Raw genomic sequence first — 26,161 nt, 5'->3', positions numbered from 1 at the left:
AGCCTTTCTAGATATTCCATTAGGCTTGAGGATGACTTGTTTCTGTTGTAGTTCTGAGGTAATTAACATGCACTCAACTTTTCAGATGCGCTCTCATTAAAATTCTCCACGATTTTTCAGTAACTGCATTCCCATTATATAAAGGGCATTATATAAGATTTTTTTTTCCTAATTGCTTCCAATAATTCTCAGTTCCTTGCCTACATTTTGTGCGTCTACCCTTCCAGATTACGCGGTTCACTGACACTGGCCACGCTATGGTTGAATAGCAGTCAGATCGACACTGTTTCAGCTCAGGGTGTTCTGGAGTTTGGAGTAAGGAGGCTGTATACTCTCTCTGTGACTGAACGGGCTTTCTCCATGAGCTCCAGTTTTCTCCCACAGTCCAATTAGTACCAATTAGCAAGTATTTGTAAATTGCCCTGTGATTATGTTTGTGTTAGAGGGTTGATGGCTGGTTATCATTGGACTAGAAGGGCCTGTTCCATGTTGCAGCTCTACATTTTTTTTAGTTATTTGCTCACCTCTTAAATAATGCTCTAATTTTCTGTTCTATCAATGTACTTTCCTCAATAATCATTATCTTCTTACTCATTTCTTGGCCAGTTTACACCTCCGTGCTGACATTCAACATCTTCCTTCCTGAAAACCCCCAAGCGGGTTTGTATCATCTCATTCAACACCTGGGATTCCTGGAGTTCTATTACTCCGAACCTACAAAGAATCTGCATTCTTAAGAACAAGAAAACACAGGAAGTAAGAGCAGGAGTAAGCATGCAACATTTGGGTCAGCTCTGCCATTTTCAAGAAGGCAACATCCATCATGAAGGACATGCCTTCATCTCATTACTGTCATTGGGGAGGAGACTAGGAGCCTGGAGACTTTTAAAAACAGCGTCTTCCCTTCCGCCATCAGATTTCTGAATGGTCCATGAACACATCAACACTGCCTATAGCACTGTTTATTTATTTGTGTAAAATATTTGTTGTTTTGTGGCAGTAGTGTAGTACAAGACATAAAAATTATGCCTTTTATGTTTTTTTGTATTGCACTGTACCGCTGCCACAAATCAACAAATTTCATGACATATATCAATGGTAACAAAGCCGATTCTGACTCTAATAGGCCTCCTTTCAACTGATTTAAATTGGATCAATCAGCCTCCTGTGCTCTCAGTTTGTGGCTTCACATTCTTCAGCTCAAATCTCCACAGCCACTGCCTCAAGGCCGGACTTTGCCACCTTTCCCTCTGTTTTCAGACCCCTCACCAGCCTTAATTCATTCCAAGTTTTGGGAACATGTGGTGCCTGCTGTGAACTGCTCTGGCAGTGCTCAAAGAGCAGAACGGTGGCTGTGGAGGTATAGATGCAGCTGATGTGGGCAGTCAGTGTAGCTTCACGCTAAAGTACAGATTCTACAATAAAACAGCATTCACACAAAGGTTTTTTAAAAGTAAAACCTGTTAGGGGGAATTATTCAAACTATAAAATTCCAGATGTTTGAATATATACCATAGAGCACTACAGCACAGAAATACACCCTTCGGCCCATCTACCCCGAACTGTTATCCTGCCTAGTCCCCTTCGACCCGTACCTGAACTGTAGCCCTACATACCCCTCCAATCTATATACTTGTCCACATTTCTCTTAAATGCTGCAACCAAACCCACATCTACCACTTCTGCTGGCAGCTTGTTCCACCTTCACACCACCTGTGTTCCCCTTAAATATTTCACTTTTCACCTTTAAACTATGACCTCTAGCTCAAAACTGTAAAATGCCGCAAAAAAAGAACTGTACAGATATATAAGAAATGAGTAAACCGTACGCTATTTCTCAATTAACAATGAACTTCCTAATGTGATCCCTATCACAAGTAATGAATGAGGGAGTAAAATTCTTTCAAATAAAAATCATGCCAGAAAACAAATTGCCAGAACCACAAACAGAACTGCCTTCATTCTCTCTCAACAGTTTCAGCACAATTTCAAACAAGTGAAGTTTAATTACATGCTGTTATACCTAAAGAGAGTGTTATACAAAAATGTTAAAATATTTAGACAGGATAACACCCATAGGAAAAGCATCTATTACTCCAATTTGTCTGTTTGTGTCAGAACACAGGGAACTGTTAAGCTCAGTTTCTGACTGGTAGCAAGTCACTTTTCTATTTAGCCTTAAGTGTTTTTGAACCTCATGCCCGCAAATGTTATGAAATTATAGTATATGGTATATAGACACTGTTACAGCTTGGAGCGTTGGAGTTCAGAGTTCAATTCTGATTTCCTCTGTAAGAAGTCTGTACATCCTCCCCATGGAATGCATGTTTTTTTTTCTGAATGCTGTGCTTTCACACCACAGTCCAATGGTGCTACAGTTACGAGGTTAATGGGTCATTGTAAATTGTCCCATGATTGGGCTACGGTTAAATCAGGGGGTTGCTCAGTGGCTCAGCTTGAAGGACCAGGAGGGCCTATTCTGCACTGTATCTCAATAAATAAATAATTATATGTATTTATGAATTATTCATTTTCAAAGAAACAAACGCTAGTGCGCCGTAACAGGTGTAGTAGCCCATCGAAGCAGAAGAGCTCCTTCAGCTGAGGTAGTCGTGGACCCACCAATGCAAACGTCAATAGTCCCCATAAATACATACAAAATGCCAGAGGAACTCAACTAGTCAGACAGCATCGAGGGAAGGAAAAAATAGTCGATGTTTCGGGTGAGACCCCTCATCAGTACAGGAAAAGAAGAGGGCAGAAGTCAGAATAAGAAGAAGGGTAGGAGGGGAAGGAGTACAAGCTGGCAGGAGATAGGTGCAAACAGCTGGAGAGCAGCAGCAATCAGAGAGGTCGGAGCTATGAGCGAGGATCTCACTGAATTCCCATTGAAGAGAAGATTTAAACTCCTTTAGGATAGGCACACCTCTAAGAGACTTCTCAGTGGTGCGGCAAATCATAAATACCAGTGATTCTGCAGATGCCCAACTCAAAGCCTTGCTATGAATGAACACTGTGCACTTCTGGGGATGGAAATGAGCCGCGTGAGACTATGAACAACATGGAGGAATAATCCAGTGAAGGCCTGACTCCTTGGATGCGGGGTAGGCTTGACAATCATACAAGTGGGCAAAATGGGTGCGGAGCATTACTGGGAGTCGGGGGAAAGATTAGAATAAAAACAAAGGTTTCAGACCTCTCAGGAATAACAGGGTCAGGAACTCAGGGGGCTGAGAGGGAAAGCAGTGGATTGGTTCGGGAGGGGATGGGGGGAGTTGGTATAAGTGGAATGGGGGCCAAGGTGGAATATAGGACTCACTACAGGTAAATTTTGTAATTTCCCGGCAGTGCTCAGGAATTGCACTGGAATCTTGATACCTGCCTAACACCAAAAGTATGGCAAACATCGAAATACCAGATGCAAAACGCCCAGAATTACTGTCACACTACCATGTTCAGTCACGTAATAATATTCTGTAATCTAATTTCTAGGCACAGACCTATTAAGGAAATAATCTGAATATACAGGGTAGAAAGCGGAATGAAATGATAAATTCTTTACACTTGCGTACCGGAACTCCTCAAATCGAAGAGGTGAATTTTTCAATCAGCGCTTTGCAATGGCTGTCACTGATGTGCTGTGCTACACAAGAGATATGAATACAAAGCTGACAGCTCGTCTTCACTTGTTCTTCATCGCTTTGAGTTAAATAATCTTCTCGGGCTGGAGAAGGGCAATCCTGCCCTTTGTATGAGTGTGAAAGGAACAATCCAGGCCTGCAGTTGCTAGTGTTATTCTGACCTTGGGCACTGCCGGTACATTGTCCCCTCTCACCAGGGATCTTGAACACAACCTGACCGGGAAGATATGGGCTTTGTTGCTGTGTGATCTATTGGGGTCAAAGAGTCAGCTAGGATCAGGACAAAAGGTGATGAACACTTTACTCAGGAAGTGCCAGACACAGAATAGCTGATGTAGGTCTCTGCTGCTGTGCAAATCAATTCCAATCATTTGATTAAAAAACACCCTTCTTTTCCACCAATACCTTATACATCCTGAAAATAGCAAAAAGTAACCTCCTAACATGTCAAGGACCAACTTTATTCACCAAATGCATTTACATCTATCAGGAATTTGCTGTGGTGTGTTGGTATGGCATGCAATGGAAAACAACATTCAATTATTATATTAAAAAATAAAGAATTACATAAAAAAGTAAAGTTAGCAGTGATTAATGTAAAATAATACCAAAAGGTTATGGTTATGGGGCTGCAGAAGCAGACTATGTGGTTAGTTGTCCAGATTGACCACAATTAGTACCCTCAGTTGGTGTAAAGCTGGAGACACAAAGGATTGCAGATTTTGAAACCCGCAGCAAAAACTGCTGGAGGAATTCAGCAGATCAAGCAGCGATACATCTGTAGAGGGAGATGGGTAGTCATCGTTTCTGGTCGAGACCCTCAATCTTGACACAAATTCTGCCTGACCGGTTTGAGTCCCTCCAGAGATCTGAGGAGCTGGTTCGCAAACCACGCTGGTTCTCAGTCACGGGTGAAAAGCACTGACCGCTGAGAAGTACTGGGTGAGTGCAACAGTAGACTTGACTGTATTTTTCTGCTAAAATCAGATAGTTTGCCAGCAATCATTACATTGTCTCACACACTTAAATGGTTGTTCAGGATTTGGCTGCTAATGGTGGTTGATGGAAAACCAGCATCAACAAGAGAGAAGCAGAAGAAATGGTTAAGGTTCAGTTGTAGATTGGCCTACTTTGAGTGCTGTGCTCTATTTAGTATTCACCTAGGTGAAAATTAATGTGGAAAATACTTACATCATACACTCTTTTATAATTCTTGTTTCTCACGTACTCACCTTTGAGCATTGCTTGTGATTTTGGCACCAGTTCAAAGATCCATTGTTCTGCAAAATAAAATGAAGAAACTGTTAAATCCTGCATTACTTTGCATCTCAAATCAAAGACGATTATTATTGTGTAATTATTTTAATGTATGCAAAGGAAGAAAATTGCTCCCGAGATTGGCAGTCTCCTACAGAGAGGACAGACAATAGTTTCAGTACGGTTCTTGTAATGATTCCTGTAACAGTTCTGCAGGCTAGTGGCAGGTCGGAGGTACTAGTTAAATGTTCTGCAGACATTGACATTGCAGGGTAAATTTTCCTCTTTCGTGTTGTTCTTGCCTCAAGGACATATCAAAACATTGAACAAGCAGAACCCATAATTTTGTCACTTGTAAATTGAGACCTATGACCTTCCATTGGCCTTATTACGTGATCCTGGTGAGTGAGGCTCCATATCAGGAGCACAGAGGTGAGAAATTACCCTTAATTTTGATATCATTCAACAATGACATTATGTCCCGTGCAATTTTTCAACAAGTGGTCTGCAGCTCTCGCTGAATCACAGGGATCGGCAAAAAGCAAAGTCGCTGGTCTGAAGCCGGAGCAGCAGCGACCGCAGAGGAGGGGGAGAGTGACATAATTAACCTCGGCAAGCCTCCCTCCACTCAGAAGGAAGATGCGAAACCAACCAACACAGAAAGAACAACTGTGTGAAACAAGGGAAGGAAAAATAGTGTTTATCTAAAAACAGTGCGACAACATTCAGAGAGAAAAGTCACCAGGCCTGACAACTGCTCAGTGGTTCAGAAGATTAAGTGCATAAACACAGATATCAGATTAAAACACTTTCAGTTTTGGCTGGATGACTCCGTCGTGTCAAGTAGTCAAGAATGTGTCCTATCTAAACCGATGAATAAGCCTGCAGAGGCTCTAAACATCTGCAGATACCACAGGAATGACAGTTGACAATGATAGCTCAAACTTAAAAGTTTTGAAAACTAACAGTGGGTACATTACATTTTATTTTCGTATTTGCTATATGGTGACGTGAACAAGCACTGTGAATATGCAAAAATTTCATGATGCAATTTTTTACATCCAATTACAGTACTGTGCTTTGAATGTACAACAGAGCTAAAATACCAGACATTTGTTTTAATGTGTCAAAACAGAGGGACAGTAACATCCTACAATTGGATACGAAACTGATGGTCAACATGTCAATAGATCTGATACAACATGACCCCTTCCATTTTCTAAAAACCATATCATAGATTATTTTAATAATAGTCAAATCACAAAAGTTATAAAACTGGCCAATAGTTTCTTATGAAATACTTTGTGCGATTTTAGCCATGTATTTTCTTTCCTTCTGCATATTTCTCTCCGTCTATTCCTTTCATACGCTTCTATACATGTTTTGCTTTACATTGCAAAAAGTCAGCTCTCTCAGGAAGCGTTACTTAACTCCAATCACTCCTTTGGGATGTGTAATTATCCAGAGAAAGTTATGGAACACAATAACAAAACTTAACTAAGCCAAATTACAGATTTGCATTAATTGCTCACATTGCCTTGTGTGGAACATAGGTTTGTGTATTTTGATATTTATCACATTAAATCAAGAAAGCGCTGTTACGAAAAGCTAAAAAGAAACATTAAAAAAAGAGGAAGTGCAAATGATTCATGAAGTTATAACTAAGCAATCTTATCATTAGGTCCCATCCCAGGGAGTAAAGAAACCCTTTGAGCAAGATAAGTCAGGAGAATGGGGTTGAGAATTCAAGATTCATGATTGCTATTGTTATTGTTCTTTCCAGTACACAAGCGTAAAGGAGAATAAAATCATTGTTACTGATATAATAGAGCTGGTGGGGTGGGTTAATGGGTGAAAGTGTTGATCAGCCTCGCTGCCTGGGGAGAGTATTGGGTTTTTGGGTCTGGTGCTCCTGGTGTGGATGCTACGTAGCCTCTTCCCTGATGGGAGTGGGACAAACAGTCTATGAGCAGGATGGATGGGATCCTTTATGATGTTGCTGGCCCTTCTCTGGCACCTTTCTGTACATACGTATGTCCTTGATGGTGGGTAGGCTGGTTCCGGTGATACATTGGGCAGTTTTGACTACTTGTTGTAGAGCCTTCTTGTCCGCTCCAGTGCAGTTTCCATACCATGCAGTGACGCAGCATGCTAGGATGCTCTCTACTGCACATCTGTAGAAGGACATGAGGACTGATGTGCATTGTCCAGCTCTCTTCAGCCTCCTCAAAAAGTAGAGGCATTGGTGAGCTTTCTTGATTGTGTCGGGCGTGTTCTGGAACCATGAGAGGTTGTATTTGATGTGTACTCTTAGGAGTTCGAAACTGCTCAGTTTTCACTGCTGTGTTGCTGATGTAAAGGGGGGTGTGAGTGGAGAAGGGGATAATAAATCAGCCATGGCCGATTGGCAGAGCAGACTTGATGGGTCAAATGGCCCAGTTCTGCTCCTATGTCTTATAATCTTATGGTCTTCTCCAACAACTTCGAACTTTTATTGCTGCAGCTGGGACAAACAGAATGTCTGTAGATGAAAGTCATTGGGATCCCTGCCAGAATTAATAATGTCAAAGATGTTACATCTGCATACACACCAGTTGTACCTAAGGAAGTTTTCGCAAGTTAGATTATTTTGCTTTGATCAGACTGTCATGTTATGCCAAGAGCAACAAGGTAATGCACAGTTAAAGCTGCTGTCTTATAGCACTAGAGTCCTAAGTTCACTTTTGACCTCCAGTATTATCTGTGCAGAGTACGTGTTCTTCAAATAACTGCTTGAGTTTCCCACAGGTGCTCTGGCTTTTTCCCTCATCCCAAAAATGTGTGGATTGGTGGATTAATTAGCTCCAGTGTGTATATGAGAGTTGGGATCAGGGGAAGTTGATCAACGGGGAATACAGGTAGAATAAAATGGGGTAGAGAGTATGATTAATGTAAAATTTGATGCTTGATGATCAGTATGGACTCAATAGGCCACAGGGTTTATTTTCATGGTATATCTGACTATGATGCCATCAGCCCAAGACATACTGGTTGGGAGATTAGTTGGCTACTGTAAGTTATCCCTAAAAGTCGTAGGATAGCAGGAGAATTAGTGTGGAGCTGATGGGTATGTGAAAGAGTATATGTGATAGAGATATAAATGGAGAAACAGGATTGATGGGGTGGTCAGAGAGCTGGTATAGATTCGATGAGCTGAACAGCCTCCTAACATGTTATTATAATAAACACGATAATCATTCCAAACAAGAGCGAAGGTTACTCTTATTCAGTTTCGCGTTTTTATTTTCACCGAACTAGCAACTAACACTTGACAAAAGTTATTAAAAAGCCATAAGTAGTGGTTCCCATGCGGGTGACAGCTGGCAGTGCAAAGTGTCTGACTGCCAAAATACGATGCATAGATCGAGCATTTACTGACTATTTCAAGCACTGTTCTTGATAGGTGGAATGATAACAAAATGGGCTGCCTGCTTGAGTTAACTAGTAGAGCATCTGATTTCAAATATACTGATAAGCCAGTGCAGTGTTGGGGATATAATGCATATTTAAAAATTCTTCAATTTTTGTTGAGACCAGCTTTTTGTTTTACGTTTCAGACGAACACCACAGACTTCTCAATAGTATTAAAAGGAGAGCTAGCTTTTCATCCATATCCTCAGACAACATTACTCCTTCAATGAATAAGACAATCATTATTATTAATTAATTGAAAGGCCACTTGCAGTTTCAGTGATAGCAGAACGTGCTGCTAACTACAAAACAGCAATTTGTATTTTACAGTTTTTTTATGTGGAAAGATGCCCTAAAAGGCTTCACGGTGCGCTAACAAGTAAATGTTGACACTGAGCCCGAGAAGGACAAGTGTTCAAAATTTCTAGCAAATTGGTAGGTTTTAGGGAGCATCTTACAACAAGACAGAAGTGGGAAACTTTTGGGATAATTGTTTCCAAAATTAAAGCACAGAAGACAAACAGTCTCATAGCAACAGATGCTGCCATTACAATTTGAAGTATTTTGACATTTTTTGCCATGAAATAAAAGAAATGCTACTATTTTTATTATATTTTATTTTGGTAAACTTGCTTCTATAAATGCCCCTTTATTGGCAATTTGGTAGATAACAACATAGAAGTCATTAGTTAATAGGACTTTTGTGTTTAAAGCATACTTGAATGCCTTCCAGTAAAAATCCTACAACCAGTTAACTCTGGGAGCAATGTGTAACTTCCATTTCCAGTTCTGACCATGAACAGATGTCGATTTAAATATCTACCATGCTATAATCTGTGGCTAATTACCTTGATACTGACAATCTCACAAACAAAATGTGATTTCCTTAAACTTGGACTGGAAAAATATAATTAATATTTCCTGTCTATTTTGGCAAATGGGTAGGTTTTAAGAAGCATCTTAAAGCAAGATGGAGGTGGGATATTTAGGGAGGGTGTTTCCATAAGTAGAGCACAAAAGGCAAACAGTCTCACAGCAGCAGATATGTTAACAAATATTAAGTCAAAAATCATAGGAGCTGCTCTCTTGCTGAGCGCTATTGATTACAATGAAATCAGCACTAGCAAATTCTAATTATAAATGATTTCAGCTTTTCTGCTCTCTCTGTCTTAAAGGTAAATTACTTCTGTCACATATGTCATTATGTTGCCATTCTAAATTGATTTCTATATGACATACAAATAAAACATTTCTCCATCAAATGTATGACACAATGACTGTAGTAGATATTAAGTACAGAAGTAATAGTCTTACTTAATTTTTCAAATTATTTCTCTTCTCACCTTAAGATGCTGTAAACTCTTCTGGAGATCCGACATGTCACACAGGGGATTCGGCAGTGATGCTGCCTTTGGAAAGTATCATAGCCAAGCACAAACTTGTCCTCACTCATGCTCACATGCACATTCACACACACTCTTAAGGAGAGGTCACTGGTGGGGAATCAGAAGAGTGTGAACATAGCTAATTGTTCCCTTGTCTAGCCTAGGGGCTTTGAAATCAATGTGACATCTCGCTACATTCACATAATTCAGCAGAGCAGTGCAAAAACATTTCCATTCTCTCAGACTCACCACGTTAGATAATTAGAGCAGCTATGTTTCATAAATTGAAAATGTGAAAAGTAATATTTCAGTTGACTTAGTCTGTCTAATGCTTATGAAAATTGTTAATCCAAATAAGGCTCGAACTTTTCATTAACAGCCAATAAAAATGAATTGTGTTTGTACAAAATGATTTTAAAATTAGGTTTACATTACAAATCAAAAATTATAGAATGTTCTTTAAGATCTGGGAAAGACCTTACTTTCTTTAGGACTCAGCAATTTTTAAAAATGACTCTAATGAAACTATCCCAAACCAAATGTAATCTTTCTAAAGGATTCGTCAATTATAAGATTCTAGATGCTTAGGGGAAGGAAGTTAACACCATAAAATTTGTGGCAGCATAATTTTAAACAATTGATCAAATTTACAGAGAGAATTTTAAACATACATCAAATACACATAGAGCTCTCAATTAGAGCATCCTCCAGCAAGCAAGCAAGTTACTTCTTTATCTGATCATGTGTATTTGGTAAACACTGTAGAGTGGACAGAGAACAAAAGACATTGGAGTAGATGTCCTCAAACAAGCTAATATTTGTTACATTGAAAAGAAAAAGGTACTTCAAATTGAAATGGGGTCTCCATTAACACCCTCATAATGGTAGTAAGCACTAGAGATAGCATTAAGTATTTTGTGTCTCAGCTCCTGTTTAACCTTAGTGACTTAGATTTCCATTCCTTTAGGGAAGCAAATTTATATATATATATGTGGCTGCTTTGAAAATTCAAAAGATCTTGAATTAATTTGTCGATTAATCTTGCAGTGTCTGCTACACCAAAACCAAGTCCCCTTTCCTGCACTTTAAACTGTTTAAAGAATGCCAGCCTCCTTGATGACAGGAGAAAAACAAATCAAGATGCAGAATCAGAATTTGGATCAAAATCAGGTTTATTATCACTAACATAGATTGTGAAATATGTTGCTTTGCAATAGCAGTATTGTGCAAGACATTAAAAACATACTATAAGTTACAAAAATAAATACATATTGCAAAAGAGGAATTACTAGGTTCAGAAAATGGATGGTAGAGGGGACAATGCTGTTCCTCTCAAGGCTTCTGGCACCTCTTTCCAGTTAAACGTGATATCTTTGCTATGGAGTAAATAAGAGTCAGAATCGGAATTAGATTTAATATCACAGATATTTGTTGTTTTGCTGCAGCAGTATAGTGCAAGACATAAAGAACTGTATATAATAATAAGATATATAAAAAATTAAATTAATTAAGTAATGCAAAAAGAGAGCAAAAACAGTAAGATGGTGTTCATGGGTTGGTTCACTATCCATTCAGAAATCTGATGGTAGAGGGGAAGAAGCTGTTCCCAAAATGTTGAGTATGTGTCTTCAGGCTGCTGTACCTCAGAAATGATATCATTTATATACTTATACAAATACTTAATGGATGATGATATATGGTAAACTTGCAATTGATTTTTTTTATTTCTAATTATCGGTGGATCACTAAGATAACAACAGCTTTGTAAACAAATTTGTGTATTTTTTCCAAATATACTTGGAAGCCTGTTGCCACAAATGATATTTCTGTAGTGAGTAGACTGTGAAAACTACATTAGCAATACAATGAGGATGACAGATGATTCTTTGAGTGTCTGCAGAATCCAATTTAAAAAAATGAAAGGGCTTTTGGAAAACTTGTACTTTTCACCTCCTGAGACCTGAGTTCAAATTCAACCCAGAAAACAAGACAAGCGTCTTTCCTTTTGGGTGAATCCTAAGGGTACCAAATGAAATTAGCTTTAAAACTCTCATTACATTCCCTATGAATACTGTTTTAAAAGACAAACAGCAAGCTATCAGTAATTAGATCATCCTGCTTCCTGAAGTCATAGGACAGATGGTGGCAAGGATGAAAATGCTTTACCATGCCCATAGATTTTCCTTGATACTTCAGAAAAAACTCATCAATGAACACCGTGAAGAAAGTTTTGTTTTGTTTTGTCCTGATAAGTGTAAAGAAACAATTTAAAGTCTGTGCATTAAGTTCGTCACATCTTAACTAACAAAGTCGGCTGATGATGAACACATTTTCTTTGTTTAAACGAGCCTTAATGTCAGGGTAGCACTTATTATATTTTATTCAAATAATTATTGAAACTAAAGTAACATTGCCACAATTATAATATCAATTCTTTTTTCATGGTTATTGAGGTTCTATTTTGAAAAAGCATTTGCTTTTATCTAGCTACCTCATGACTTGCCAACAGGAAAATGACAAGAACGCAGTTTGAGAAGGTTGCAGAGCATAAATGTCACCCCTGCACACACCAGGTTTCCCGTCAGGATCTCGTTTATTGCTGGAAGGCTCCATGTATTTGTGCAGCTGACTACGAACCAGCCGGTTGGCTTCCTGCTGCTTTCAAAGGGATGGAATGAGGCACTATGGACACCCAGGTTTCCCACAGGGGCAGAATTGCAACATAAGGCATCGCCTTCCCTTCTCTCCTGAAGATAAGCAACATAACACATACTTGAGGTGACTAGGGATAATAACAACAAGCTGCTATTTTAGAGGGAAAAAGTGTTGCATACTTAGCTAAAAACAGAAATCCAATCTGCTGTGCCAAATTCCCCTTTACACATGTACAGATGCTCATCCAACCAGATCACTAATGTAACACAACTACATACAACAGTGAAAACACACAGTATTTGCTTCTAGGCGTCACCAATTAAAGAATCACACTTTAAAATTAAAACAAGAAGTAAAATGCAGTCGTCAGTGTTCAGGTGCGAAACCTAATTGAAGCCCACTCTAAGCAGCAGAAGGGACCTCACAAGCGACACACCAGTCCATCACTAAGGTTCCATCTGCCCTTTGTGTGGGAGAGTTTATAGTTCTCATACATGATGCTGGGGAATTTCAGAGGGTCAGGCAGCATCGATTCAGAATAACGGATGGTCGGCATTCTGCACTGAGGTCTTTCTGATGAAGGATCTGATCCGAAATGTCAATTGTCCATTGTCCTCCATAAAATGCTGTCTGACCTGCTGAGCTCCTCCAGCACCTTGAGTATCACTCCGGATTCCACTGTCTACAGTCTCTGGTGTGCCTCAGCAGGCCGGGCAGCATCCGTGGAAACGAACAATCAATGTCTCGGCCCAAAACATTGACTGTTCATTTCCATGGATGCTGCTCAACCTGCTGAGTTCCTCCAGCGTGTTGTGCATGTTGCTTTGACCCCAGCATCTGCAGAGTATTTTGTGTTCTGGTGTGTCTGTTTTGTGTACCCCACGTTGGTCTCTTCAGTCAGCTCAAAATCTACAGAACCAACATGCAAGCAAGTCTTCCATGATCTTGAAGGTCCACTAAAGAAGAAAAAGGAGGTGGCGCAGTAGGTGGAGTTGCTGAGGAGATCAATCCCGGCCCTGGGCACTCTGTGTTTGTGGGGTTCATATGTCCTGTGGTAAGGTGAGTGTCTCCTGGGTGCGCCAGCTTCCTCCGACATCCCAGAAACATGCTGATGGGTTGGTCCACTCCTCTGACTTTCTTCAAGTTTAGAAGGTGGCAGGAAAGTTAAGAGAGAGTTTATAGGCATGTGATGGAAACTTGGTTGCAGGGAGATAAGAGGTGGAACTGAAACTATACTTTGTGTGTCAGCATAGCCCTGATGAGCTGAACCTTCCCTGTCTGTGTCATAAAGAAAAACATGAGAACAATTAAAAGAAGGGAAGAAGGAATACCTTTTGAAAAAAGTCATACAGGCATAGAGGAATACAGATCTAAAATGGGCAAGTAAGATGGAGCAGCAGAGATGGATTGGGCTGAAGGGTCCGTTTCCGTGAACTACATCTCTGACTCTGATCGTCTGATTCTATGACAGAGTTCCATTCTCCTAGATGTCACCAAAGCTGAAAAGACCGGAGGGATATACAATTTATTTGGTGCTAAATTTGGACTTCATGTGATAATAGATTATCAAAATAAAAAGGCCTGCTGCATTAATTTCTTGAGAGAGAACAGGCCAGTGTCAAATAATGTGAAAAGGCTTTGGTTTCAACATAATGAGACTGCCACAAAAAAGAAAGAATGTGCCGGATCATGCAAACAAAGAATGGAAACAGAAAACTGAGAAGCAATTTAGTGGACCTAACCAGCAATCTTTGATTATCTTGTTTATGCATCACATTTCGTGAGCTGTCAGTTCCATTTTCCTTGTGTTAGCAATTCATTTCCCTAGATTAATTAATTGACATGAATACCCTTGGCACTCCAATATTAAAGAAAGAGCTACATAAATGACCATAATTTAATTAGTGGTAATCTCATTTAAGTAGCCATTTATCAATCATGAGACAAGTCTTTTTTATATCACTGTGTTTATATGCATTCATTCACAAATTAGCTCCCACAATATCATATAAAATCATTTCTCAGATATGATTCGGTAGTGTTTCTTTCGCTGTGGTGAGACATTTGTTCTAAAATGTGAAGGGCCTTGGAGAAGATTACATTAAGCCACAAGATCTACTATTTAATGTGAAGCAGCGTGAATACAACAGCTTGTATGGCACCTTCCAGCCCCAAGCACTGCTGTCACAGTTTTCTGGTTCAACTTCTCTACCACTTTTAAACAAAAAGGGCTTCATGGCAGAGTTCTGAATTATTCATAAATCAGGGATGCGCTGAACATTTTATGAAGGAACTGTGAATCATTATTCAAGGTCTCTAAAAGGGCCCTGGTAATTAGGGAGCGCTACACCACAAATATTTTCACACAAGTCGGAAGAGACATTGCCACAAATACCACTTTACCATTAATGACTTCCTACTGAAAAGATACACAGCAACCTAAGGACCGCAGTCTCTAATTGCTGCTTTTACCCAGCTTTGATTAGCACATTAAAAGACTAGTTCCATGTCCAAGTTTGTAACGTAAGGTACAGATAAGGAGCAGGGCAAAATCTCCCAAAGGAACACACTGAAGCTACATCACTCAAAGATACAATGATGGCAGGAATGTCAAAAATACAGCAGAAAGAGAACGCAAATTTAAAAAAAGAAAAAAAATAGGAAGACAGAAGTAGAAAATTTTAAAAAAGAGGAAAACTTTAAAGGGAATAATTGTGTGTGTGTGTGAGTGTGAGTGTGAATGTGTGTGTGTGAGAGAGTGTGATTGTGTGCATATGTATGCTTGTGTGTATACAAATGATGAATATAGAAAGTATGGAGAATATTTATTTACTGATCTAATAATGTGATTAGAAGGGAGAATTCTCTGCATAAGTAATGAAGCAAGTCACTTGATCATCATTGAAATCAGTCTACATTTTCCAATAAAATAATTAATTTACATGCCTGCTACATGCAATCATAACCAGAATTCCACACAAAGACCAATAATTCAAATTGAGCACATATATTTTAGAGGTAATGGGAAAAAAAGATGTACGAGTCCTATTGAAAATCACACATTAAGAGAATTAGGGATGATTTGAAATATCTTCAGTTAATTGCTTCCAATTCAAGTTTTATCTATCCTATCTTGTAAATTAACAACTATACCTTCAAGGATCAGTTTGAAGATCTAAAGGTGAACAGATTCGATGACCATTGAAGGGGTTTGGTAATCTTAAGAAATTCTAATTAAAAACGCCTCCTACAACATAAAGACATATTACAACCTACCACACAGAAGGGCAATAGGTCATCACATGTGTGAAATTGGCTTTTATTTGATGAATGGTGAAGACCCCATAACTCACTCAAAGATAAATTCTATTGTTCAGATCATTTATCAAAATAAATCAATACTGCACTCTTAGAAGAGTTGCAGTCCAAATCATTACACAACCATTGCTTTCTTGAAAGTTAAATTAAAAATATAACTAAATGATTATATTTTTTCAATTCCAGTTACACTATCAATGAAAATTATGAGAAAACATTTCACTATAAATCTACACAAGTTGCTCAGTTCATATCTTTTAACAGATAGGAGTTAGCCCCCTACTTACATAATACCTTTAGTACTGACACAGCACTATGTTCTAATTCAAATGATAATAAGTTGGTTCACCGCAATATGTATTCAATTATGATGCAGCTGTTCAATTTTCAGAGGAAGAAATAGCAATATTATTTTTTGTTATTTGTTACCCACATTATAGATTTCAACTTCTTAAGATGGTTTGAAAATTGAATAATATTGGTCTTATTGAGGCATACAGCACAAAAACAGGATCTTCGGCCCATCGAGACTGTACTGACCATCAAGCACCCATTTACATTAATACATTTGATTTTTCCCACATCCCTATCGTCCATCTAAATTCTACTACTCATCTATGCACTAAGGGCAATTTACAGTGGCCATCCAACTTACCAATCTATGCATCTTTGAGATATAGAAGGAAACGAGCAGATGCAGGAAGCCATGAGGTCCCAAAAGGACATACAAACTCCTCACAAACAGCTCTGGAGGTCAGGGTCAAATGCGAGTCAGTAGAGCTTTGAGGCAGCAGCTCTACCTCCAATAGAACTATGCCACCGTGGTATTATACTTTGGTATGATAAAATGATCAAATAGTTGATAAATCCTAGGTCTTTTTATATTAGAAACCCAATTACAGTATCACAGTATATAGATTGGAAAGATCCTAGACTTGACCTGAGAGGTATGAACTGGTTTTATCTGGGATGTGGATAAATGCTTTGCACCTGGCCTCAATCCAGATAGGCACAAAATAACTCTCCTCATACATGGACCCCAAAGTACTTTGCAGGAATTTACCCACTTTAGTTACTTTTGAAGAAACTCTTTAGACATATTATATCAAGTGGGAAACATTGAGATAATGACCAGAGGACATTGAATAACGTTGTTTGAGAGACTAATGGCCAGATCATCATCCAATGTTGTCCAGGAAAAAGAAAACAGAATCATAAAATAGTACAGGGAAAGAAAGATGTCCAAAGACTGAACCATCTCTCTCAGAGAAGTCCAGTTAGCCCTATTCCCTTCTTTTTCTACATATCCCTATTATTTTGATTCTCCTTCAAATATTAATCTAAAAACTCCTAATACTCTGTATCCAAAACCCTGTGAAGCAATGAAGTCCAAATCCTAATAATTCATTCCATAAAGATGTCTGTCCTTATGTCCCCTCTGTATTTTGCCAATCTTCCACTCTTTGGCTATCATACCTTCAGCCAATAGAAGTTTTCCTTGTTTGCTCTTGTGAAACCACTTTCAATCCTTTTGTTCATTTTATCTGATTCACAAATAAAGATTTTCCAATGTATCAGTGAGCCCTCAGCACTAGAATCATTCAGCAAAATCCCTTTGTTCCCGATCAAAAACCTTAATTTCTAAATGGTGATGCCCATTTGGGGTTTTATTTCAGTTTAACTTTACTTTCTGGATATATCTCCATTTATAAAGACAACAATATAATGTACTTTATTAACTTGTTTTAATAACATGCTTTCTACCTTCAAAGATTATTTCAGAAGCTTCCCCAATTTTTTCTATCAATTTCAAAATTATACCATTTAGTTCACTTGCTCACTATTTCTACTTTATAATCTTCTTTCTGAGTTTCATCTGGCATTCTATCAGCCTGCCTGTGTCTATTACAACCATTCTAACTACTTAATAGGTTTAACTTTTATGTCATCTGAAAATTCTGCACTATGTGTTCATGAACAGCGTATGTGAAAAGCAACAATTGTCCTGGTACTAAAACCTGCATAACTCCACTTTGTCCCAGTACAAAAACCTGGAGAACTCCACTTTGTCCTGATACCAAAACCTGGATAACTGCACTTTGGACCTTCTGTCCGAAAGCATGGGAATATAGTGATTTTCTACCTCTTACCTAATTTTGCATTTAGATTTCTGGCCCTTGTATTCACTTTGCTCTATAGGTTAATGTGGAGTGCTTTAAAAGAATACTTTTTATAAGATAATATAGGTGGGGGAAACAAAGTATGCATTGAAGTGGCATCTTGCATCCTAAGGAGATTTACAACTAATAAAATGTTTTTTGAAATCTAGCTCCTGTGTAAAGAAAGAAAATTAACTTTTTTTGCATCAGGATCCCACAACCAGTAATGTAGAATGAGCAATCTGTTTTAAAGATGTTAACTGAATGATAAATAAAGGAGAGGACTCCAGGGAAAAGTCTTCTGCTATTTTGTAAAGCTAAGTCCTAGAGTCATTTATACTCACCCAAAAAGAGAAAGGGATAGAAGGGGGCAGCTGCTCTGACAGTGCTGAATTCTCTGGTCACCTAAATAGATATCAGCCGAATCCCCCAGGTAAATAGATTAGAATCATAGAGAACTACAGCACAGAAACAGGCCCTTTGGTCCATCTAGTCCATGCTGAATTCTTACTCTGCCTATCAACTGCAGACGACCACGGACCACAGCCCTCCACACCTTCCCATCCTTTTCTTAGTTTGTAGACTAACAAAAGGGTGAGAAAAATGCAAGAAAATGGGTTTTAATAAAAAGTAAAACACATTGACTGAGAAGTGATGTCAGTTTACAGTAGGGTGCATTTGAGTAAAAATGCACATACTTTTGAATATATTTTATAGGAGCAGAATTTATTACTTCCATATAACTTTAATTGCAACTAGTATATACTTTATCTTGATACTGTGAATATAACATTTTTCCACTTGACCTGTATTATAACAGTGATGTTCCTACCATACCTGAGTTTTGCTTTCTAAAAGCAAAATGATCACTCTTCCACTTTTTTTGGTAATAAGCCAGTGTACAGTGTGTCATTCCTTCTGGTGATCTTCAAGAGTAACCCACTAGCCTAGGAAGAATCCTGAATCCAATGGTTGGTCTGTCTTTAAAAAAAACACACTGTTGAATTTTACAATCATAATCTAGCTCCCTCTTCAGGAAACAGCACAAAAAAATCAAATACACTTTGTCCGCTGTTGGACTGAACAGCTCCAATAGGGTAAGTTCCCTCTGAGGACTAGAAGAGATTCTTCTGGTGGATTCACTGCAAAAGAACTTCCTGTGTGTTGTGTTCAGTACATTCATTTGTATTTTTAATCAGTCAATTGAAATTCCTTTGCATGATAATGACATTTACTGTACGGAGGGATTTTGTGCAGGAACATCAGTCCTGATGAAGGGTCTCAGCCTGAAACATCGACTGTTTACTCTTTTCCATAGGTGCTGCCTGGCCAGCTGAGTTCCTCCAGCATTTTGTGTGTTTTCATTATGTACAGGAGTAGGCCACTCAGCCCATCCAGCTCTGTCATTCCCTAAGATTACAGCTGATATGATTGTGACTTCAACTCTGTGTTCCCATCTACCCCAGTAACCCTTCATCCCCTTGCTTATCAAGTATCTATCCAGTTCTGCCTTTCAAAATGTTCAACGATTCTGTTCCCATTGCCCGTTGTGGAAAAAAAAGAGCTTAAACACTGATGACTTTCCGAGGGCAAAAATATAACTATATATTTATATTCCAAATATATCTATGTTTTCAGAGAACACTAATTCTAGACTTTGCCACAAGAGGAAACATCTTCTCCACAGCTACCCAGTCAAAAGCCCTCTCCAAAGTTCAAAACAAATTACTCCCAAATTGGGGCAGCCTTTGTGGTTATCCTCACTAAAAGGACAAATTGTGCAATTATTATCATGGCCTTGTCTGGTATTGGCTGGATTTTTACATGCAGCGGAATTTTCATTGGATTGGGCATATTCCAATGCATCTCTCAAAAACGTCCCTCATTCACATGCCCGAGTCTCCATAGATGAATATTTGGAACTTACTTCCTCAATCTTCGCCAATACCTTTCTCTTTATTACACGCGTATAGTCCAGCCTGCGCTCCCGCTTGATAATCGTCCAAACCCACACAGTGGAAGAATACTTCTTTCAAGGTAAAATTAACACATAAGACTGCGTCAGAAACCAGTGGCATACACCATCATGTTGGTTAGATGAACAACTTCGTCCACAGGTGAAATGACATACCCGTGACGTTCCCTCGTTGTTTTAGTGTCCATCCAAAATTGCATAGGCTTTCGCATGGTTTAAAATGAAGAAAGAGAAAAAAAATTGGAAGATAAGGTATGGGTCGGGGAATCGCGAAATGGAAGGGCGAAGAGCTTGGTGGTGCGAATAGGAGGGGGCGGAGAAACAGGCGCTCGGTCTTGTCGTGCGGGCAAACATGAATCAGCTGGGCATGCAGTCGACAACGTGCTCGCTTGGTTAGAGAGTCAGTGCTTGATGGGTTGGGGATGGCAGCGGACTCTTCAATAGCCACAGTAACCGTCCAGGGTCACGGAGCCTCAGGGTGTTTAATCTGAAAGCTTCCCACCTAGGGTACTCTGAAACCAGGACAGCTTTGCGAGTTGCTGCATCCTGGCTCAACTTTGTCCATGTCAGTGCGGGTCAGTCTTGAGTTTAAACGTTCTTGGTCGGAACATGTTAGCACTCCAGGCTATCACCCCCCACCCCCCACCCCCAACTGTACTCTGTGAGGACAGAATGAGTAAAGTCCCAACAAATCCTCTGCCCTCTGCCTCCTCATTTGATTTTAGCTCTAATTTATCGCCACTTCTAACCTCACTCGGTACCTAGGACATGAATGCTGATTTTTGACACCAGCAACCAAACACATCAGTTCCTGAAGCATCATCTCCATTTCTACTCCCACAGACACTGCCTGGCCTGCTGAGTACTTCCAACATTTTCTGTCTTGATGGAGGCCGAGTTCAAAAGTTTAAGAAATAAGGGGGCATTTAAAAGGGGAGAGGTAATTAGAAACGGGAGCTGTGGCTACGATGGTCCTTTTCTACGCTGCATTATTCCCAAATCTTTGACTATCTCTCTCGTCACGCTGTGAAGTTATTCCTTGGAAAGGCAAACCAGTGAGTTAATACCACAGAGCTCGACATAGAAGTGGCAGCACATTGCCCACGGCCAGTCTTCCTTTCGGCCCCTAAGCAGAACGGAGAAGCCCGTGCTCTTCTGCCTACTATACCTCGCAATGTTCTGCATTCCGCTGAATAACATTTGGGGCTGTAATGCAGAACATACTCGCTTTATCACAACCGAGTGAATAATGTTTAGGTCCCACAGGGCGCACACTGCTGTAGATTTTCGGCGCCCATTTCATTAGTCCTAGATTTCCGTGTGCATAGATGTTATATGACATGTGTGTTGGGACGGGGGAGGATTTACAACGGTGATCTTACTGGTGCACCCCAGTTACAATTGTGATCCCCCCCCCCCACCCCGCCATCAACTCGCCCAATATCAGCAGCGTGAATGGAAGTATTCCTAGGAATTTCCCTGCAACGAATCAGAGTGTTTTCATTGATCATGCTGAGTTAAGATTTTTACAGGTTGCTAACTTCTCGCCAGGGTCCAAGTCGGGCACCGTTTTCGCTCTGACGACTTTCTGCCGCCTTCTGTGTCAAAGTTTTGTTACAATCGCAGTGGTACAAATAACTTCTTATTTTTGGCAGTACGGCATTATCTGAAACGATTGTTAATAATGTCTCCTCCGTTATTAAGGGTTCACTGGTCTGAAGTATTTCCCCTGTGAGCAGATGCTGCCAGACTTGCTTGGACGCTGCCCGGCATCATTGTTGCTATTTTCCATTCCCATTGTAGGCTTGCGGGAGACACAAGTTACAGAACGTCGGAATAAAAACACACGAGATTAAAAGCGGAGACCCTGACGGCTTCAGGTCACTTAGAGATCTCAACACCCCCACCCTCCGCATTGTGTTACCTACCACCTTGCTCTCAATAAACCGCAGTTACAAGGTGACAGATGCGACATCCGTCACTGAAACGGATAACTTCAGCAACTACCTACTGTCCTTGCTGTAGCGTCGCATCCAAGAAGGGCAGAACTCACCTCCATGGTGAGACTGGGTAAGGTTGGACAACATGCGTCGGAATGGGAATCATTCCGAATCGAATCTGACCTGGGACGCGAAATAAAATCGCGGCGTAGCATTATAAAATAAAATGCCAATTCCAGAGATGTGCGGTTTTAATAAGTGATAATGTTTCCTTTTTGATGGAATTCCTAACAGTTACGTTCATTATACATTTGCCAGCTTATTTACAAGTGTCCAAAATCTCTGAATTTGACTCCAAAATGTATAAAAAGAGAGCTAACTCAGACATTGTGTCGGTTCACGTGGTTTGACACAAGCACCTTCAACCTCTTTTTTTTCCACAAATGCTATTATACTCAATATTAGCGCCTTACAACGTAGAACGAAGCATTAACTTTCACCTCTTTCAAATGCCGAACTGTAATCCAACTCCATAGCACAAAAAGTAGAGATTGTGTTTTATGAACGAACGGTGCAAGGTTCTCATATCATTCTTGGGAAGAGCAGGTGAAATGAAACTCACTCATTTTAAGCCAAAAATTAGTACTTCTGTTGGATATCTCCGATCTTACCTGAACCTGTCTTCAGCACCTAATGAACTCTGCTCGTTCACTGCGAAAGCTCATCAAAACTTCGTGTTGTGTTCAAGCCTCAAGAGCCAAAACAATGGTCGTGTGTGTGTGTGTGTGTGTGTGTGTGTGTGTGGGTAGCTGTCTCTAAGAGTTAGAGGGGAGGGAGTTGTCTGATCTACCTGAAAGTTCTTGAACAAAGCTGAGAGACGAGTGATGTGCAGGCTCAGACAACGCGAAGTACACCTAGCTTTGGAAACAGTGTCGGTGGCGAACGATTCCTCTTGCTTGCGACCTGCCCAGCTCCATCCGGCTGTAATCCACAGGGCCAGTGCCACACGGGTAGCCAGTGCGCTGCATCGAGCCATCTGATGCCGGGGCAACACTCCGGGTGGATGTTTCTGCAGCTGCTGGACGAGCCCGTCCTGAACGCGAGCAGTTCTCAGTCTCCAGGCTCACAGCCCTTTCTCAGGCTGAAGTCAAAACTCCTGTCACCGCCTCCCGGAGGCGGCACGAAGCTCCCATTAGCCTAGGGCAGTCTGAATGACAGGCAGGAGGCGGGCATAAAGCGGACTCCCAGTTGTGTGTTTTCTTTTTCTTTTTTTCTTTTTTTCTTTCTCTCTCTCTCTCTCTCTCTCTCTCTCTCTCTCTCTCTCTCTCTCTCTCTCTCTCTCTCTCTCTCTCTCTCTCTCTCTCTCTCTCTCTCTCTCTCTCTCTCTCTCTCTCTCTCTCTCTCTCTCATATACACACAAGGAATGCACTGCAGAATGTGTTTAAAAGTGGAGAAGCAAAAAATACACCAGTTTTAAGAAAGCCACTATTAGTAATCAACCGAGGTGGTTGTAACTCATATCCCTGGGGCATTAGCAAGCTTCAAGACAGGCTATGGTTACAACTGGAACTGGAACTTCAATTACAATTTGAATTAAAGTAATTAAATTATAGAAAATAATTCATTTCAGGCAGCAAGAATCGGGATAAAGTATCGAATGGATCACACAACGTTTCCACAAGAAGCTCCTGCAACAACAAATTTCATTTACATTGTGCCTTTAATGTGACAAGCTATCCCAGGGGGCATTGCAAGAATAATATCAAACGACCAATGATCCCTCATTACAACAGCAAACCTTAAGAATAGAAGCAGGAGTTAGACTTTCCACTCCTTGCCTATGAGATAATGGCTGCTCATTTGCCTCTGTGCCTCCTTTCTATAAGACAATATGATTGCATGCACTGTAGGCTTGTCACAAACTCGCATCTCTCTCCTTTGGTCTGGTCCTACCTAAAAATACTTACTGTTTCTTCTTCCAGTGAGACTTCGCTCTCCCAGTCACCTTGTTTTGCTCCTTTTCTTCACAAGCTTCCTGTACCAGATTAGTTCATTCCCTGCAAACATCCACATGGGGATACAGGTCCCAGTTTTATTGTTCATGTCCACTCACCTCTGCACTGGTTCCAAAATCCAGCCATTTATGTTCTGCATTTTTAACACTTTATTCTGCATTCTATCTTTTTCCTTTTGTACTACCTTGATGTATTTATGTATGGAATGAGCATCTGGATTGCATCCAAGCAAAAGCTGTTCACTTTATTCAAGGTTGTTTAATATAATTTCCAGTGCACAAGAGTAAAGGAGAACAAAATAATTGTTACTTTGGATCCGATGCAGCACAAAATCAGACAATAAGAAAAAAAACACAATAAATATAGTACTGTGCAAAAGTCTTGAGCACATAAATATAGTCAAGGTGCCTAAGACCTTGCCGAAGGTGCCGAACTATCGTGTGCTTCTTGGAGTGCAACATCAATTACACATTAAACAAATACACGCACAGGCGTCTTCACTCTGTGGGCCACTTCTTCAGAATGAAGACCATCGTCCTTGACCTCGAGGGATAGCCACGACGTTATGGAACCAAGAGAGGTTGTGTAAGATATGCACTCCCAGGAGTTTGAAACTGCTCTTGCTTCCACTGCTGTGCTGCCAAGGTAAGGAGAATTGTGAGTGGTGTGAGTGTTCCTGAAGTCGACAACCATCTCCTCTTGTAGCCACACATTTTAATTCCACATCCCATTCCCATTCTGACATGTCTATCCACGGCCTCCTCTACTGTAAAGATGAAGCCACACTCAGGTTGGAGGAACAACAGCTTATATTCCGTCTGGGTAGCCTCCAACCTCATGGCATGAACATTGACTTCTCTAACTTCCGCTAATGCCCCACCTCCCCCTCGTAGCCCATCCGTTATTTATTTATATAAACATTCTTTCTCTCACTCTCCTTTTTCTCCCTCTGTCCCTCCCACTATACCCCTTGCCCATCCTCTGGGTTTTCCCCCCCCTCCCCCTTTTCCGTCTCCCTGGGCCTCCTGTCCCATGATCCTCTCATATCCCTTTTGCCAATCAAGGGCCTACTGCTCACTGAATTGCTAAATAAAAAAATAAAGTGCAACACCTAGTTCACAGTGGTTCATTTAGATCAAAGAGTAGGAGTTTGTTCACAAAGTTCCATGAGACAGTAGTGTTGAATGCCAAACTGAAATCCAGAAATAACATTCTGACGTAAGTGTCCTGATTTTCAAGGTGTGTCAGGGCCAGGTGCAGGACTGATGCTAAGGCATCTGCCGTAGAGTGGTTCTGTTGGTAAGCATATTGGTAATTGTTCAATGTGGCAGGAATGGAATTTTTCTTACCGTGTCATTACCAGCCATTCAAAGCACTTCATATATCTCAGTACATGTGACAATATTAAACCAATTACTTATTAATCGCTAATCATTTACAGTACTGCGCAAGTGTTAGGCACATGTAGAAAAATTCTGTAAAATGACGATGCTTTCAATAATACTGAAGTTTCTAAATATCAAAAAATTACTATAGAGCAATAAACAGTAAAAAGCTAAATCAAATCAATACTTGGTGTGACCACTCTTGGCTTTTAAAACTGCATCAATTCTCTTAGGTACACGGTTGTGCTGTTTTATAAGAAAATCGACTGCTAGATTGTTCCAAGCATCTTGGAGAACTTGCCACAGTTCTTCTGCAGACGTTGGCTGTCTCGCTTGCTTCTGTCTCTCCAGATAATCCCAGACAGCTTTGCTGATGTTGCGATCAGGGCTCTGTGGAGGCCACCATACCATCTGTTGCAGAACTCTTTGTTCTTCTTTTCACTGAAGATAGTTCTTTATGACCTTGGCCATGTGTTTTTGGTCATTATCCTGTTGCAGAATGAAGTTGGGACTGATCAGATGCTTCCATGATGGTATCATGTGATGGTTGAGAATCTGCTTGTACTTCTCAGCATTAAGGATTCCATTAATTCTGACCGGATCACCAAATCCATTTGCAAAAATGCAGCCTCAAACCAGCAGGGAACCTTCACTGTGCCTCACTGTTGGCTGCAGAAATTCATTCATATGGCGCTCTCTAGCTCTTCTACAGATAAACTGCCTCCAGTTTGAGACAAAAATTTCAAATTTTGACTCATCAGTCTCTCTTTCTCTCTCCAGGTAGTCCCAGACAGCCTCAGTGATGTTGGGATCAGGGCTCTGTGGAGGCCATACCATCTAAAAATCAAATAAAAAGTCTAAGTGCCTAAGACTTTTGCACAGTACTGTACCTCAGTGCTATATTCATGTATGAATCCATATTCCCAGGTTTTCTTTGTATTTGAAAATATATAATTAAGTGAATCTCTCGAGTTTTGTGAG

The 26,161-nt window shown here is 40.1% G+C and overlaps 1 protein-coding gene across 2 annotated transcripts in view; it reads right to left on the bottom strand.

Moving 5' to 3' along the window:
• The window catches only part of LOC134349062 (anosmin-1), a 208,571-nt gene extending 185,655 nt beyond the window's left edge, over positions 1-22,916 (bottom strand). For both annotated transcript variants that reach the window (XM_063052918.1, XM_063052917.1), the window contains exons 1-2: positions 22,631-22,916; positions 4,874-4,921 (exon numbers count right to left, since the gene is read on the bottom strand). In XM_063052918.1, coding sequence (XP_062908988.1) covers positions 4,874-4,921; positions 22,631-22,816 — 234 coding nt within the window. In that variant the 5' untranslated portion in view covers positions 22,817-22,916. The remainder of the gene's footprint in view (positions 1-4,873; positions 4,922-22,630) is intronic.
• Between the last annotated feature and the right edge of the window lie 3,245 nt (positions 22,917-26,161).

This window comes from Mobula hypostoma, chromosome 7 (assembly GCF_963921235.1).
Source record: "Mobula hypostoma chromosome 7, sMobHyp1.1, whole genome shotgun sequence".
In the NCBI taxonomy this organism is placed as follows: domain Eukaryota; kingdom Metazoa; phylum Chordata; class Chondrichthyes; order Myliobatiformes; family Myliobatidae; genus Mobula; species Mobula hypostoma.
Note: the sequence above shows the minus strand (reverse complement) of the source record. Positions and strands in the feature narration are given on the sequence as shown.